Source organism: Penicillium samsonianum, assembly GCF_028829775.1.
Source record: "Penicillium samsonianum strain IBT 33392 chromosome Unknown utg000005l_segment0_segment0, whole genome shotgun sequence".
Classification (NCBI taxonomy): Eukaryota; Fungi; Ascomycota; class Eurotiomycetes; order Eurotiales; family Aspergillaceae; genus Penicillium; species Penicillium samsonianum.
This window is the reverse complement of record NW_026643263.1, coordinates 3,565,779-3,581,198: the sequence shown is the minus strand read 5'-3', so window position 1 is coordinate 3,581,198 and position 15,420 is coordinate 3,565,779. Positions and strand designations below refer to the sequence as shown.

The window sequence follows — 15,420 nt, the reverse complement described above, 5'->3', positions numbered from 1 at the left end:
CAGTATCGCGGTCCACCGTCAGGTAGGTGCAGCTTATGCCTGCGTTCTTACTTCCATTGGCTAACACAAACGAACAGGCAGACACAGGAGAGTACCTTAGAGAGGTGAGTTGGGTCTATTTTCAAATTCTCCAGGGCCAAATTACTAACACCCATATTAGGAGGATACGTTGTTCACAACCTAAGCACGTTCGACATAACACCGAATCTTACATGTTTGCACCTCACAAAAGGCGTTTGGGAGTTTTACCTGATCTATTTGATCTTACAAAAGTTGACTGTACTTTTTACCATCGAATCCTGTGCTCATTGCTTGTAATGTGATGAATTGATGGCAAAAGTTGACCAACAACTTCTCTGTAATGGTTACTATATGAAAATACATACTCTGAATACACACAAATCCACGTTCAATGTAATGAATATCAATAGCCATGCCAAGTTTATCCATGGATGTATAGTCTATATGCATACAAGTGACTAGGTTTGGTTGATATACAAAGTAGGACTATTTGGGAAACTTGATGAGTCAGCACATTGCCATCAGACCTGGGAAAGGCGCGGGATGATAACTCACTACAGACCTCATAGCCCTGGTGTTTCTTGTGTCTTCCAAGCCAAAGAGAATTTCTCTCACATCAGCACTACAAACCAGGCGCTTTCAATCCCATAGCGTGTTCCCACCACTTATCGCGTTTCTCCCCCGCGCAGTGGGCACAAATATTGCCAACCCCCACCATGCCACCCTACACAACCAGCCAGAAACACCAAATCGCTGAGTTTGTCAGCTGTACACGGACAAAAGAATCTGTTGCTACTAAAGTGAGTAACTTGCATGCTTTCCTGACGTATTCTCCCCTATGCGGTCCGTTTGAATATCTTAAGACGCTTCTGTCCGGTCACGTGGATCAAAAGACTAACTTTCTGCTATAGTTCCTTAAAGCATGTGGATGGAGTTTACCTCCAGCGCTTGACGCGTAAGTGCTTGTTATCAAACTTGTACCAAACTTTTGTGTCTCTTTGTTTTATTTGTCTCCAACCCCTACCTGGACATGCGGTGTTGAGTCCAAGATGCTAGCAGATAGCTAGAACATCAAAGCTCCAACATCTGCTCTGCTCTTTCCAAGGCTTGCCTAAGTTTCACTTGGAGAAATTCTTGATCTCTCACCACATCATCCATCATTCCAAATGCCTCGAGTGAAGAAGACGAAGAAGAAGTGCTTGCCATTCCCTAGCCCCATGACAATATGCCTAACCATCTCCCTCCAACGAAATCATACATGGACCACACTTGAAATACCCCAAGCTAATGTTGACGTTGAAATAGTTTCTTCGCCGCTGCGGCTGGCACCTCTGCACTTATAACCTCAGAACTTACAAAGATCTTCGAACGCTACCGAGGTACTTACCCACTCTTGACTGGTGATTTTATACCCAAAATACTCATATCTCCACAGATGACCCAGTGGACAGCCCAGATACCATCGGTATCACACGAGCAATAGATTTCCTGGGCGATTTGAAGGTCGAGCTCGACGAAGTAACCTGCCTAGCCATCGCCGAGCTACTCCAATCACCATCCATGGGCGAGTTCACTCGCGAGGGATGGATGGAAGGATGGCTGAGAGCTCTGTAAGTGCAACTCCAACGAAGAAACCCCCCTTTCAACCCAGACTCCAAACATTCTCAATGTCATATCCATCCAATCTAACAACCCACAAGCTGCGACACCATGCCAAAAATGCAAGCGCACGCCAAGCTCCTCCGGGAGAGAATCCCACGAGAACCAGAGACATTCCGACGAGTCTACAGATACGCATTCCCTCTCTCACGAATGCAAGGACAGCGCAACCTGCAATTCGAAATCGCCGCCGAGCAGTGGCGTCTCTTCTTCACGACTGATCATGGCGGTGTGGCGTGGAACACGGCAACGACGCCGTGGCTGGATTGGTGGATTGAGTTCCTCGAAGAGCGCGGGAAAAAGCCCGTTAATAAGGATCTGTGGGAGCAGGTTGAGGTGTTTATGCGCAAGAGTCTGGAGGATGAGGAGATGGGCTGGTGGAGTCCTGATGGGGCTTGGCCCGGTGCTCTGGATGACTTTGTTGCTTGGGTGCAGGCTAAGAGGGGGAAGGGGTCGGAGATGGAGGTTGAATAAGGTGGCCTCTGGTTTATTCGTGGATATCGGATATGAGGGATTTGTTTCTTCTCATTTCCGGATGGGTTGGGACATGGCTTGTGTGGCATGACCCGTTATTTACTCTTCGGAATCCATGTCTACTTGTACCTTGCCCACTCGTCGTATCCACTGACATCCTTCCTATGTCTCAGATCTTTTATAGTTACGATAAATTAACAACGACCACGTGTGCCCGTTTCATGTCAAGGGCAGTTGCATTTCTTTCGGTTCTATCTATTCCGACTTGCATATATATGTAGAAGTACAAATGGGCGAGGTAGAAGCAATGGCGCGATTAACTCAAACGGAGAGAAAATATATATATAATACCGATCTGCAAGGGGTGGAATTGAAATAAAACAAAGATATAAAGCCATTCGTCATGAGATTGAGTGATAACATCAGGGGGAAGATATCAGCGGTATGTCAAGATGCACTGGGGGTGTGTACATGGATTTAGATCAACACCGGAGAATAATAACAAAGGAAAAAGACAAATAATTGACTGCAAACGAGCCAGAAGAGACGATACGCATAGGTCTCCGACGTGTCCGGGTATGTTTGCAGTCAATTGCGGACTCGGCCCATTTAAGGGAAGTCGCGCTTCTCGTAGCCGGGGTCGCGACGCTGGTCGTAACGCTGTCAATTCGTTAGCAATCAAGTCTTGTCGCAATTCCAACCACAATTATAACATACCTTGCGGAGAGCTTCCAGACGCTTCTTCTTGGTGTGGGTGTTGACGTAGGTTCCAATGAAGAATCCAACAATGTTGAAGAATGGCACCCAGGTGTGCTCGGGGAGGAACTTCTGAGCGAAGGCCAAGCACAGGGGCGAGGTGATCCAGCTGACCTTCATGACGGGCATGAATCCAGCCTTAACGGTAGCGCGAACCTGGTGGATGGTGCGCGCACCGGCGATAACAGCCATGGAGGTCAGGTAGACGCTGTTCTGGATGGGGGAGATCTGGAGAAACGGGGGCATATTAGCAAAGCTCGGGTCAGGTGATCGCAGTGACGACAACGTACAATCAGATTGCTAACGAGGATCTGGAGAATCTTAGCCTTCAGACTTGTGCGGCCGGCGAAGATCTTCTGCAAGATGCCAATGAGGACGTGGCCGAGGGGCGCGCTGATGAACATTCCGTACAGCGACATCTTGGGGATGCGCGAGCTGAAGTAGTGGCCGTGCTTGCCGACATCGTGGGCGATCCACGAAGCCAGCAGTTCCTGCAGACCGGAGAGCACACCGGAGGTGAGCATCTTCGTGCGCAGAGGGTTCTTCTGGAGCTGGAGGAGGTAGGCCTGTTGACGATCCATTCCCCGGATCAGTGTCGGTTCGATATTATTGGAGGAGAGGGGTCGCTGCATACCTGGAGATACCCAGCGGCTGTCTTCCCACCGGTCAATCGCTCACCGACGCGATGCACGAGGTCTTCGGACTTGCCGCCGCCCGTGACAGTACGGACGGTCTTCTCTTGGAACTTGACGGACATTGTGGTGATCGGAGGGGGTTGGGGGAGGACAGGATTCAGGAGGATTCAGGACGGCTTAGGAGGGCTCTTCAGATTAAACACGCTCCTAGAAGAAGTTAATAATTGAATGGGATTAATATGTAATGGATGATAAGGTGCCAAGTGGAGAAATTGGGAAGATGATGGGGGGTGAGACCGGGGGGCTTGTTTGTTTACGTTGGCCCGAGGGTGGCTGGGATGGGATATGGACAGCCGAGGCTTTTCAATATATAACTCACACAAAATATCTCCCAACTCTGGATATAACTCCTGAATAAATTCTGTCGGAAGATTATATCCAGGAAATGGAGACGGCTATACGAACAATCGGCAGATGGATCCCCGGCGAGATCCATTGGCGGAGCTCATCGGAAACCCCCCGACGGCTTTTGATTGAATCCGGGGGCTTTGACGGCTTTTACCCCCTATTATTCACAATGTTGTATATAGATTCATGATTTACAGATAGATCCCAATGATTGATCAGGGAAGTTTTACTGTTTGCTATATTTTTGGTCCAATTCCCAGGGCTTCTATGGTCACGGGGTTGTCACTTCAAAGTTCTAAGGTTAACACCTCTACGAATTGTCTCTTTTCAGATTTCTGCTTGATTCGAGCTGGTTACTCAAGACTAAATGAATTACATGTAGGATGTGGAGCTTGTCAGTTCGGATCGTTTGTAGTGTGCATATCCTATAGTTATGGAGTACAACATATTCTACATGTAGGTACTACATTCTATAACTACTTGCACGTTATATTTACGAGGAATTTGCCCGTCAACTATGTATGTACCTTTGGACGTTTTTGTCTTCACTGTCTATATAATGAGTCTACATAATAGTAGTATGACAATTCATCATCCAGCCTATTAGCCTATATTCTTCCCGTAAAAAGGGCCCCGGAGGCAAAGTAATAAAGGAGAATTACTATATTCCTACATGGTTGTAGTACGTATTTTGACAATATAATCCCCCCAATAGTTGATAGACATAAAGCAAGCCCTTGTAACACTCAAGCTTGTTATAGCTTGTGTCTCGTCGTAATGTCGGCATACGACATATTAGCCAATTGTATACATAGGCCGGCGAGCAGCAACCGGGAAATGTTATGCTATATCGAACATATATGCATAGGATCGGTGATTCTGATATCAGGCCAGGTAAAAATCAAAACCTGTCATCATTAGTTTTGCTCTATGCCATTCAAAAAGTATGTGCAATGATAGCAATAAATTCCATGGGAAGGTCCACATGACCACGTATGAGCACGGCGAGGTATACTAGCGGTTCGTCGGGGCTGTTGGGGTCGTTGTCGGGCACGACGATGCCATCAACATACCTGCCCAGGTGATCGATCCACCAGAGCGTCCACTCAACCGGCAAACGAGTCAGCGACGATGTCATCAAACGACCCGCCTGGTGCATGTCAACACCACCCCTCCTTTCTTCAGATCTCATCTGTTCCATCATCCACCCATCCATCCCATTCTCTCATTGATTTAACCCGATTTCATCTGTTTCATCACATTTCATCACATCAGCGTATCTCCGGCCGCCGGCCGAAGCATCAATCATCATCTCTCTAGTGGAAGCCTTGTGGCGGCACACCGGCGAGACCATATCTGTTCACATTCAAGCACAGCGACGTACTTCCCCGGCTCCAGTCTGCGGCTGAAGTACCAAGCATCTTTCGGCGTGTAAGCTTCTGGCAGTACACCGGCCAGACTTGTTCACACCCAAGCATAGCACCGTACTTCCCGGCTCCCAGTCGCGGGCCGAAGTATTGAGCACTTTTCCCGCGTGTAAGCCTCTTTGCAGCACAGCGGTGAGACCTTACCTTTCATTTTTTTCCTTTCTCATTCGCAATAATTCCATCTCTGTCGGGGACGAGACACCCCGACGCGACATCACTCATGCCTTCGCACCACTACGACATGCAGGCACTGGGCCCTTCTGGCTTCCATGCCGAGGCGCCGGAGCCTCAAGGCACAGCAGCAGCCATCGCCGAGGAACGCAGCCCCACCGAGAGGGATCAATCCGATGCAGTTACCGTAAGCCCTAATGAGGGCACAGGGATTGTGGGAAGCATTCGCCAATACTTTCGATTGCGCCATGGTAGACATAATGGATTCACCAGTCGCCATGTTAGCCTTGTTCAGCAACATTTCGGATCCGCCGGTCGCCACGCTGGCCTTGGGCTCCGTCAGCAGATTCGTGAATTCGCCAGTCGCCAAGTGGACAGATACCGTCGCCAACGGAGTCGCCGACGGGAGCGCAGCCGATTTGGAAACCTGCTCGCCAGTCGCCAGGCTAGGAACCGCCAACAAAATATCGAAGATCACAATTCTCAGCATGCACATCCATTGACCATGCTCGAAAATTCCCCGTTGCAGAATTATTCTGAGCTCAGACGATTTGAAAATCTGCTCGCCAGTCGCCCGGCTAGGAACAACCAACAAAATATCGAAGACCTCAATTTCCAGAATGGATATGGATGGCTCATACTCGAATTCCCGTTGCAGCATGCACATGGATCAGCCATGTCCGAAGCTTTCCCGCTGCAGGATGACGAGATCGAAGGCCACATCCTTTCACGTCGACTTCCACAAATGCCCCGTGCAGCCAGCCCCGTTCGCTCACACAGCAGTAACATCTCATACTTCACCGACAATTCTGATTATGACCCACCGAGCGATGGGGATTCTGAAGTACGACGCGGCAGATCCCTTCGACGAGCTGGAAGCAACTTCAGCGATGCTTTTTCTGAGGGTCGGGGTCCATCGAGGGACCATTCTGAAGAATGGCGGGGCAGAAGTCTGGTATAAATGCTGGCGGATCTGCAAACAAGGATGTTGAACCGTCTTCATCTCCCCGGTTGACCGAGGACAGTGTCGACCGGGGAGATGAAGACGGTTCAACATCTTCTGATGAGAATGCGGGCGGCGATCATGATTATACGGGGTGAAGGTGCTATCAGGGGGTTGGTGGGGTGGACAACGAGAGGTGGCGGCACCGATCCAGGAGTCCTGATGACTCCGATGACTCCGGAGGTGTCCGCCTACCTTTCATTGCCGGCCTCGCCTGCCCCCCAGTCCGCAAACGGACTGATGAGGAACTCTCAACCCTTGCGCCCCGTATCATCATCACTCCCCCAGACCACGAAGCTGAGTACACTGGGGTGCAGTAGGTAAATCCCAACCTGCTGTACCCAAGGTACAATGCGTAAGTGGTCTGGGGGAGCGCCGCCCGCAGAAAACTGAGGTATATATAGCCCATTTGGGCATTGCTACATTCACAGGGGGAGAGGGAGGGGGGATGAAGCCGGGGTGAGGAAGAGGTGGAGGTGAGGTGAGGCCGCAGTCAGGCGGAGATGAGCGGGGGGGTGAGCGGCATGTGAGGAGAGGATGAGCGGGGTGGAACTTGGATTCCACATGTAAGAGTAGGGGATTTTCCCCAATGAAGAATTTCCAACCATGATTCCAAGTAAAAGTATGAAATCAGTAGAAACATGTAAACCGTGTAAATGATATTAAATTAAGTATTCCGTACCCATATGAATAGAACTAAGCACATAAATCAGATGAAGATGTCAAAAAGGATACATCATGTCCGGGCCTAGAGGGTGGTACTATGTAGTGATTCGTTTGCATAGTTACCAATGTATTTACATAGTATACTACCGTATAGACTAGCAAGATAACTATGAGTAAAAAAGATATATACTAAACGAATTAAGTCAAATATAGCGGCTGTCGCCAGGTCAGGAGATGACTAAAATGCTGGGGGATAACCGTCGGAGATTAGATCGACCTTCCTTTAAGTTCCGAGCCTCGGTTCCGCTTGTGCGAGTTCACCCAACCTCGCCTGGGCATTTTATTTCTCTCTTTCTCATGTTCATCATACACGATGTCCGACCCTGAACACACTCCAGGCGAGGCGACTGACGTCCAGGCGGGGAAAGCACCCGCTGGGAGCTCATGCACGAAGCGACAACTGCTGGCCGCCTTGACAACAACCGATGTGACAATCCGCCGGCTGGACCTGTAAGGCCCCTTTCGATCCTAATATGCCAGGGCGACAGCTCGGCGTGCGACACAGATCAAGAATATCGCTGACCGTTCCCGCAGACTACTCTCGGAGGCAAACGGACAAGAGCGAGTACTAGCGACTATCAACTATGTCGCCTCAATGCTCCACCACCTCACTGCGTCAGCGCCCTGGATAGCATTGCAAACAAGGCTGGGCATCCTTGCGCGACTGAAGGGTCGTGTACCCACCAAGAACATCACTCCCGCGTCGTCAAAATCGAAATTCGCGGCCCTTTCCTCCCTCGCATCAGAGACGAGATACAACTTGCGCCTGTTCGGGCTGCTCCCTTTGTGGATCTGGGGAGCTGAAACCCTCAAATCGCCGCCAGCTGACCCCATCCTCCACGCCCTGACCGTCCTGCAGGTCATCTCGAACGTGATCTACCAGCTTCTCGAGAATGTGGGCTACCTTGCTTCTAAGGGGGTTGTCTCGAAGCGTTTCGTGGACAAATACGGCGGCGTTGCCAAATGGGATATCTGGAGTACTCGTGGATGGTTCGGGCACATCTTCTTCCAGTTCTTCGTGCTCTGGCGTCAGAGTGTGCTGCGCAGACAGCGGTTAGCTGCACAGCGAGCGGCTGACGGCACGGTCGAGACCAAAGAGACCAAGGCCGAAGATAGCGAGGCACTGCGTTTGGAGATCCGGGCTTGGCGAAAGAGCATGGTGAACAACGTCATCTGGGCACCCTTGTGTCTGCACTGGTGTGTCGAGAAAGGCATCGGTATTCCCGATAGCCTGACCGGGCTTATCAGCTTCTGCGCTGGGGCTTGGAGTCTCCATGACTGCTGGGCTGGAACCGCAAAACTTAAAGCATAGATATTGGGCTGCTTGTGTTGCTTTCCCTTCTTTTCTTATTTGTATAAATCTCCTCTTACTTGCACATATACCTGATGTTGACAGCGCCCATGGTTTGTTATTGGCTTTGCATTTTCTAGCTCTACACCAGTTTTTCGGAATATAGACCTGCCTTGACACAATTGCTCCGATGGCTATAGCAGTGCTGCCATTTCTTTCGACCCAAGCCTTTGTCGGATCAACAACTAAAGATATCATTTCCTTCTCGGTGTATGACCTTTCTCCATCCTTTGAGCATTCACACAGGCCAAATAGGTCTCCATCCGAGGACTTGGGAGATTCGACGTTGTCCGGCATTGCTTCTATGGTGCCAAAGTATGGGTTCCTTGTCTTAGTCCAGCCACCCAGAGCTGGAATTTCTTCAATTTTGAGGGAATTGCACCATGGCTTTTCTATTTGCCCTTTAGAGTTGCTGTAGTTGTAGTGATTGGAACATTTCATGTTTCTCTCGGCTGGATGTATTATTTCAAGGACCTTGGTAACCATATTTACTGTAGCAACTACCGGTCGTTGCCCCAGGCATCAAGGCTCCCAATCGACTGAGTTCCATGCGCTTCGTTGTGGCGGACAACGCGATGACATAAGCGCCGGGCTTAAGTCATCATCATCAGTTCTAAGAGCAGTAGGAAGCTAAACATCATCATTCCTGTTACCTACCTCTATCTCCACTTTGCCGCCGTCGGATTCGCTCTCTGATTCTGATCTATCGGTTCATTTTCATTTTCAGTACTCATCTCTCGTTCCATTTTAAATCCGTGTCTCGCTCCGCCTGTTTTTGGGCACTGGACACCTTTGTTCACTCAAGCTTGCTTCCATCAACGTCACAACCCCATTTACGGCCATCATGTCTTCCGAGCCGGATCACACGCACGACAAGAAGAGGGTCCACCTGCAGTACGTTTCATTTGAAACTCCTTTGATTATTTTGAGTATGCTAACTGGACTCCAGGGACGCCTCTGGCGCCGAGAAGAAGGAGGTAAGCATAGGCTACAGGACAGCTCACAAAAGGCTCGGAACTGACGAAAAATGCAGGAACTCGATACCGCCACCGCTATCTTGAAGAAGAAGAAGAAGCCCAACTCTCTGATGTGAGTAGCTGATAAGAGATATATCTTGGGAGCAAGGAGCTAACAGTTTTCATGCAGTGTGACCGATGCCGTTAACGATGATAACTCGGTGATTGCCCTCTCGAACAACACCATGGAGACTCTCCAGCTCTTCCGTGGTGATACAGTTCTCGTGAAGGGCAAGAAGCGCAAGGACACTGTGCTGATCGTCCTGGCCGATGACGATCTCGATGATGGAAGCGCCCGCATCAACCGTGTTGTGCGTCACAACCTACGTGTCAAGCACGGCGACATGATCACTGTGCACCCTTGCCCCGATATCAAATATGTAAGTTGGGCATTTCCACGTCATTTTCCCCATGATCTATTGGCTAATTCTATCTTCGTCATCTAGGCCAAGCGCATTGCTGTCCTTCCCATCGCTGATACCATTGAGGGCCTGACCGGCTCTCTCTTCGATGTCTACCTTGCTCCCTACTTCCGCGAGGCCTACCGACCAGTCCGACAGGGTGACCTGTTCACAGTACGAGGTGGTATGAGACAAATCGAATTTAAGGTTGTGGAGGTTGACCCTCCCGAATACGGCATTGTTGCCCAGGACACAATTATTCACTGCGAGGGTGAGCCCATCCAGCGAGAGGATGAGGAGGGCAACCTCAATGAGGTTGGCTACGATGATATTGGTGGATGCCGCAAGCAGATGGCTCAGATCCGTGAATTGGTCGAGTTGCCTCTCCGTCATCCCCAGCTCTTCAAGTCCATTGGTATTAAGCCGCCTCGTGGTATCCTCATGTACGGTCCTCCTGGTACCGGTAAGACCCTGATGGCTCGTGCTGTTGCCAACGAGACTGGTGCTTTCTTCTTCCTGATCAACGGTCCCGAGATCATGTCGAAGATGGCTGGTGAATCCGAGTCAAACCTGCGCAAGGCCTTCGAGGAGGCCGAGAAGAACTCCCCCGCCATTATCTTCATTGATGAGATCGACTCCATTGCCCCCAAGCGTGAGAAGACCAATGGCGAGGTCGAGCGTCGTGTGGTTTCTCAGCTTCTTACTTTGATGGATGGTATGAAGGCCCGTTCCAACGTTGTGGTCATGGCCGCTACCAACCGTCCCAACTCCATTGATCCTGCTCTTCGTCGTTTCGGCCGTTTCGATCGTGAGGTCGATATCGGTATTCCCGACCCAACTGGCCGTCTTGAGATTATGCAGATCCACACCAAGAACATGAAGCTTGGTGAGGATGTTGACCTAGAGACCATTGCCGCCGAGACCCACGGTTACGTCGGTTCTGATCTTGCTTCCCTCTGCTCCGAGGCTGCTATGCAGCAAATTCGTGAGAAGATGGATCTCATTGATCTCGATGAGGATACCATCGATGCCGAGGTTCTTGAGGCTCTCGGTGTCACCATGGAGAACTTCCGTTTCGCCCTTGGTGTCTCCAACCCCTCCGCCCTCCGCGAGGTTGCTGTGGTCGAAGTCCCCAACGTTCGCTGGGACGACATTGGTGGTCTCGAGGAGGTCAAGCGCGAGCTTGTCGAGAGTGTCCAATACCCCGTGGACCACCCCGAGATGTTCCAGAAGTTTGGCCTCTCGCCTTCTCGCGGTGTGCTGTTCTATGGTCCTCCTGGTACTGGTAAGACCATGTTGGCCAAGGCTGTTGCCAACGAGTGTGCTGCCAACTTCATCTCCATCAAGGGCCCTGAACTTCTGAGCATGTGGTTCGGTGAGTCAGAGAGCAACATCCGTGACATCTTCGACAAGGCTCGTGCTGCTGCTCCTTGTGTCGTCTTCCTTGACGAGCTGGACTCCATTGCCAAGTCTCGTGGTGGCTCCGTCGGTGATGCCGGTGGTGCTTCCGACCGTGTTGTCAACCAACTTCTTACTGGTAAGTTTCCGCTGTTACATTCTTTTTTTGTTCCGAATTTCCACTAATGCCCTAACAGAGATGGACGGTATGACTTCTAAGAAGAACGTCTTCGTCATTGGTGCTACCAACCGTCCCGAGCAGCTCGATGCCGCTCTGGTCCGTCCTGGCCGTCTTGACACCCTGGTCTACGTTCCCCTTCCTGACCAGGAGTCTCGCGAGGGTATCCTCAAGGCCCAGCTTCGCAAGACTCCTGTCGCCGACGACGTCGACATTGCTTTCATTGCCAGCAAGACCCACGGTTTCTCCGGTGCCGATCTCGGCTTCGTGACACAACGTGCCGTCAAGCTCGCCATCAAGCAGGCCATCACCCTCGACATCGACCGCCAAAAGGAGCGCGAGGCCGCCGGCGAGGACATCACGATGGCTGAGGAGGATGAGGACGTGGAGGACCCCGTGCCCGAGCTCACTCGCGCTCACTTCGAGGAGGCCATGAAGTCCGCTCGCCGTTCCGTCACCGACGTTGAGATCCGCCGCTACGAGGCCTTCGCCCAGAGCCTGAAGAACACCGGAGGTGGCAGCTTCTTCCGCTTCCCATCTGCTGGCGAAGTCCAGGAGAATGATACCTTCGGCGAAGCCGGCAATGACGACAGCCTCTACGATTAAACGCTTCTTTTGCTTCGAGGTGATATGACTTGTTTTTCCTTAGTTCGGCCATGCCTGGGTTTCTGCGCTCGGATTCGCTTATGAATAGATCGTTCTGCGTGGATGGAGATGCGGGCCTGATTGCTGGGCTGTCATGGGGTTTCCTTTTCGAATCGTTTCTTCCTGTTTTTGCCCACATACAATGTGCCATAATAGCCAATACAGAGAAATCTTTACGTTCATCGGTGTTCTTGTAGGGTTTATCGTATCGTGGAGTTGCTTCTGATATTGTATAATGAATGTCATGTCCTTTCCTTCACTGCCCAATATTGCCATATCATGGTTATCTACTTTTGTATATTGTATAGTTAGTATGTCTTGTCCGCGTATTCGTTCTGGTGGCAAAAACTATAGCCGGTTGTACCTAGCAGGAACTAGTGGTATATACACGTTACTCTTACTCTGTACTACTTTATAAAGGATTGATTACTACAAATAATTATTAACACATCCAACCTTGAACATCTCGGACAATTCGGACAATTCCATCCGGAGATATAAATTTTTGACTCGGCACTTCAGCTCTCGGCCCTAAGCCGGGATCTCCACTTTTTTTCGGCGCTTGTTGAAGCCGAGAGCGAACGTTGGACTGGAACCGCAACAAATTTTGTGCTGTTGCGTGCTTTGACTGGTCCATTTACTCATTTCCATGGAGTTCAGGCTTTTTTTTCCCGAGTCCTGATTGTAATCTAGCGTCCCCATCGCCACATGGACATCCACATGGTTGCATGGATGTACATAGTAATATCAAGATGATTTGAAATGGATATCATGATGAGTTGATCAGGCGCATATACGATCTGGAAAGAAGGCTTTCATTGGCCTGACCTCGATGTAGCATGACACACATGTTTAGTTTGGCCCCGAAGGATGTCTCGGGGGTTGAGTGCATCGCGGACATAGTGGAGGAGCGAACGGCCGATATCACATCTAGCGGATGAACTAGGTCTCCACAACCCTTTTTATTTTTACAAAGCTTTGAAGTCTTTAGCTCCGAGCCAGTTCCCTTCTGAAACAACTGGGACGTTGTTTATATTGCGGCCTGGGGGCCACTATGGCCCCTGTCTCGAGAGGTTCTTTCCTAACGTTGTTTTCTCCCATATCACACCTGAGTAGTCTTGCACATTCACATTCACCTACCTACATACATAGGTATTTGGAGCAATCATGAGTCTCCAACCGTTTGACTCAACTACAACCACACCTCGCCTCAGCATGGAACACGGTTCCATCGAGGTGGGCGCCAACAACACTGTTCACGAGAAGAGCGAAACAGATATCGAGAATGCGGTCGACATCCCACAAAAGCCCGATGACTCCAGCAAAGATCCCAACCTTGTCGAATGGGATGGCAAAGATGACCCCGAGAACCCCCAGAACTACAGTAATCTGCGCAAATGGATCATCACATTGACAATGTCCTCGATGACCATGTGGATCACCTTTGCATCCAGCGTCTTTTCGACTGCGACCCTGGTGACTGCGAAGGAGTTCAATGTATCGACTGAAGTAATGATTCTCGGCACCAGTCTGGTTGTTTTTGGTTTCGCTTTAGGTCCCCTGTGTTGGGCACCGCTAAGCGAGCTATACGGCCGTCGCATCCCGCTGTTCGCAGGCTACCTAATCTTCGCTATCTTCCAGATTCCCGTGGCTGTCGCCCAGAACCTTGAAACCATTTTGGTCTGCCGATTTCTCATGGGTGTCTTTGGCTGCTCTCCTTTGGCCGTCGTTGGCGGTGCCATGGCTGATATTTGGAACCCCGTGGACCGCGCAGTGGCTATCGCTCTCTTCAGCTCAGCTACTTTCATGGGACCTGTTCTTGGCCCAATTGTGTGAGTACTCAAATTGCCTCTTCAAAATACCCTTGAAAGACATCCCCCAAAGCACCATCCAGAAACTAATATTCTTCAGCGGTGGTTTCATCACAGATTCATACCTTGGCTGGCGCTGGACCGCATGGATCACCTTGATTGCATCCTCCTTCTTCGGTTTAATTGCTCTCTTCGTTGTTCCCGAGACCTACGGCCCAGTCATCTTACAAAAGAAAGCTGCTCGTCTTCGCACTGAAACCGGCAACTCGGATCTCCATGCCTTCTTGGATCTGCACAAGCCCACAATGTCAGACATCGTTGCCAAGTACCTCTTCCGACCCTTCCAAATGCTCGTGCAAGAGCCGATCCTGCTCGCCATGACTATCTACCTCGCCCTAGTTTACGGAATCCTCTACCTCTTCTTCGAGGCCTACCCATTTTCTTTTGGTGAAATTCGCGGTTGGACCCACGAAGGCGTAGCTGCCCTCCCATTCATCGGCATTCTCATCGGCGTCCTCCTCGGTGCCGGTCTCATCATATACACCACGAAGACTCGTTTTGCGCGCAAACTTGCAAAGCACGGCAAGGTCGTTCCCGAAGAGCGCCTCGTACCAATGATGATCGCGTCTGTGCTGCTGCCAATCGGTCTATTCTGGTTCGGCTGGACTTCCAGCCCAAATATCTCCTGGGTGCCGCAGGTCATTGCCGGCGTGCCTATTGGTCTTGGTATCCTGGTTATCTTCATGCAGGGTCTCAACTACATTATCGATGTGTACATGATGTTCGCCAACTCCGCCATCGCGGCAAATACTCTCATTCGCTCAACTATGGGTGGCGCGTTCCCGCTCTTCGCTACACAAATGTATCGGGATCTAGGTGTAGCTTGGGCATCTAGTGTTCTGGGTTTCATTACTGTGGCGATGATCCCCATCCCTATTTTGTTCTTTATCTACGGTTCCAGAATTCGCGCTATGAGCAAGTTCAGTCCCAAGTTTTAGGAGGTTGATCTACTTGTCTCTCATTTTCAGGCGCACAATACATAGATCGCATTGGGGGTTTGCTTTTCACATACATTTTTATCATGGTTCTTCTGTGAAGTCAGGTCGCTTTTGATACAGAAGGCCTCCTTCGTTGTTTTATGACAAGAGCTTATGGATGCCATAAAAACAAAATTTAATCAATACTATTAATATCTCTAGAATTGGACCTCCATATACCTAATGTAGTAATTTATCTGGGTAGAAAGGATATTCAAACGCCTACCACTCGAAGGCTGCTCCATTACGAGCCGGAGAACATAGACATGATATTTACTAGCAATGAAACCCTCAGTATTGTTT

General features: G+C 50.1%; 7 protein-coding genes across 7 annotated transcripts; 5 read left to right on the top strand and 2 right to left on the bottom strand.

Annotated features, from left to right (window-relative positions):
• Positions 1–737: 737 nt before the first annotated feature.
• Positions 738–2,154, top strand: N7471_010259 (defective in cullin neddylation 1 family protein; the record flags this gene model as incomplete). The annotated part of the gene is made up of 5 exons (XM_057282978.1): positions 738–821; positions 933–976; positions 1,327–1,400; positions 1,457–1,631; positions 1,722–2,154. 5 exons carry the CDS (start codon positions 738–740, stop codon positions 2,152–2,154), a joined length of 810 nt encoding a protein of 269 aa, XP_057133861.1.
• A 609-nt stretch (positions 2,155–2,763) lies between these two features.
• On the bottom strand, positions 2,764–3,667 carry N7471_010258 (Mpv17/PMP22 family protein; the record flags this gene model as incomplete). The annotated part of the gene is made up of 4 exons (XM_057282977.1): positions 2,764–2,814; positions 2,872–3,138; positions 3,201–3,476; positions 3,545–3,667. The coding sequence occupies 4 exons, from the start codon at positions 3,665–3,667 to the stop codon at positions 2,764–2,766; spliced, it is 717 nt and encodes a 238-aa protein (XP_057133860.1).
• Positions 3,668–4,890: 1,223 nt separating this feature from the next.
• Positions 4,891–5,169, bottom strand: N7471_010257 (uncharacterized protein; the record flags this gene model as incomplete). Its single annotated transcript, XM_057282976.1, has 1 exon — positions 4,891–5,169. One exon carries the CDS (start codon positions 5,167–5,169, stop codon positions 4,891–4,893), a length of 279 nt encoding a protein of 92 aa, XP_057133859.1.
• A 431-nt stretch (positions 5,170–5,600) lies between these two features.
• On the top strand, positions 5,601–6,512 carry N7471_010256 (uncharacterized protein; the record flags this gene model as incomplete). The annotated part of the gene is made up of 1 exon (XM_057282975.1): positions 5,601–6,512. One exon carries the CDS (start codon positions 5,601–5,603, stop codon positions 6,510–6,512), a length of 912 nt encoding a protein of 303 aa, XP_057133858.1.
• Positions 6,513–7,593: 1,081 nt separating this feature from the next.
• N7471_010255 (uncharacterized protein) lies at positions 7,594–8,592 on the top strand (the record flags this gene model as incomplete). The annotated part of the gene is made up of 2 exons (XM_057282974.1): positions 7,594–7,730; positions 7,815–8,592. 2 exons carry the CDS (start codon positions 7,594–7,596, stop codon positions 8,590–8,592), a joined length of 915 nt encoding a protein of 304 aa, XP_057133857.1.
• Positions 8,593–9,269: 677 nt separating this feature from the next.
• On the top strand, positions 9,270–12,451 carry cdc48 (AAA family ATPase CDC48). Its single transcript, XM_057282973.1, has 6 exons — positions 9,270–9,525; positions 9,581–9,608; positions 9,665–9,720; positions 9,778–10,027; positions 10,094–11,585; positions 11,644–12,451. The coding sequence occupies exons 1-6, from the start codon at positions 9,476–9,478 to the stop codon at positions 12,228–12,230; spliced, it is 2,463 nt and encodes an 820-aa protein (XP_057133856.1). The 5' UTR covers positions 9,270–9,475; the 3' UTR covers positions 12,231–12,451.
• A 985-nt stretch (positions 12,452–13,436) lies between these two features.
• N7471_010253 (MFS transporter) lies at positions 13,437–15,078 on the top strand (the record flags this gene model as incomplete). The annotated part of the gene is made up of 2 exons (XM_057282972.1): positions 13,437–14,101; positions 14,181–15,078. 2 exons carry the CDS (start codon positions 13,437–13,439, stop codon positions 15,076–15,078), a joined length of 1,563 nt encoding a protein of 520 aa, XP_057133855.1.
• Between the last annotated feature and the right edge of the window lie 342 nt (positions 15,079–15,420).

What these genes read in the sequence shown, in the direction of transcription:
- cdc48 (XM_057282973.1), top strand. Translation starts at nt 9,476, where the DNA reads ATGTCTTCCGAGCCGGATCACACGCACGACAAGAAGAGGGTCCACCTG. An exon ending in AAGAAGCCCAACTCTCTGAT is followed by an intron (nt 9,721 to 9,777) that starts GTGAGTAGCTGA and finishes GTTTTCATGCAG; the next exon opens with TGTGACCGATGCCGTTAACG. An exon ending in TGTCAACCAACTTCTTACTG is followed by an intron (nt 11,586 to 11,643) that starts GTAAGTTTCCGC and finishes ATGCCCTAACAG; the next exon opens with AGATGGACGGTATGACTTCT.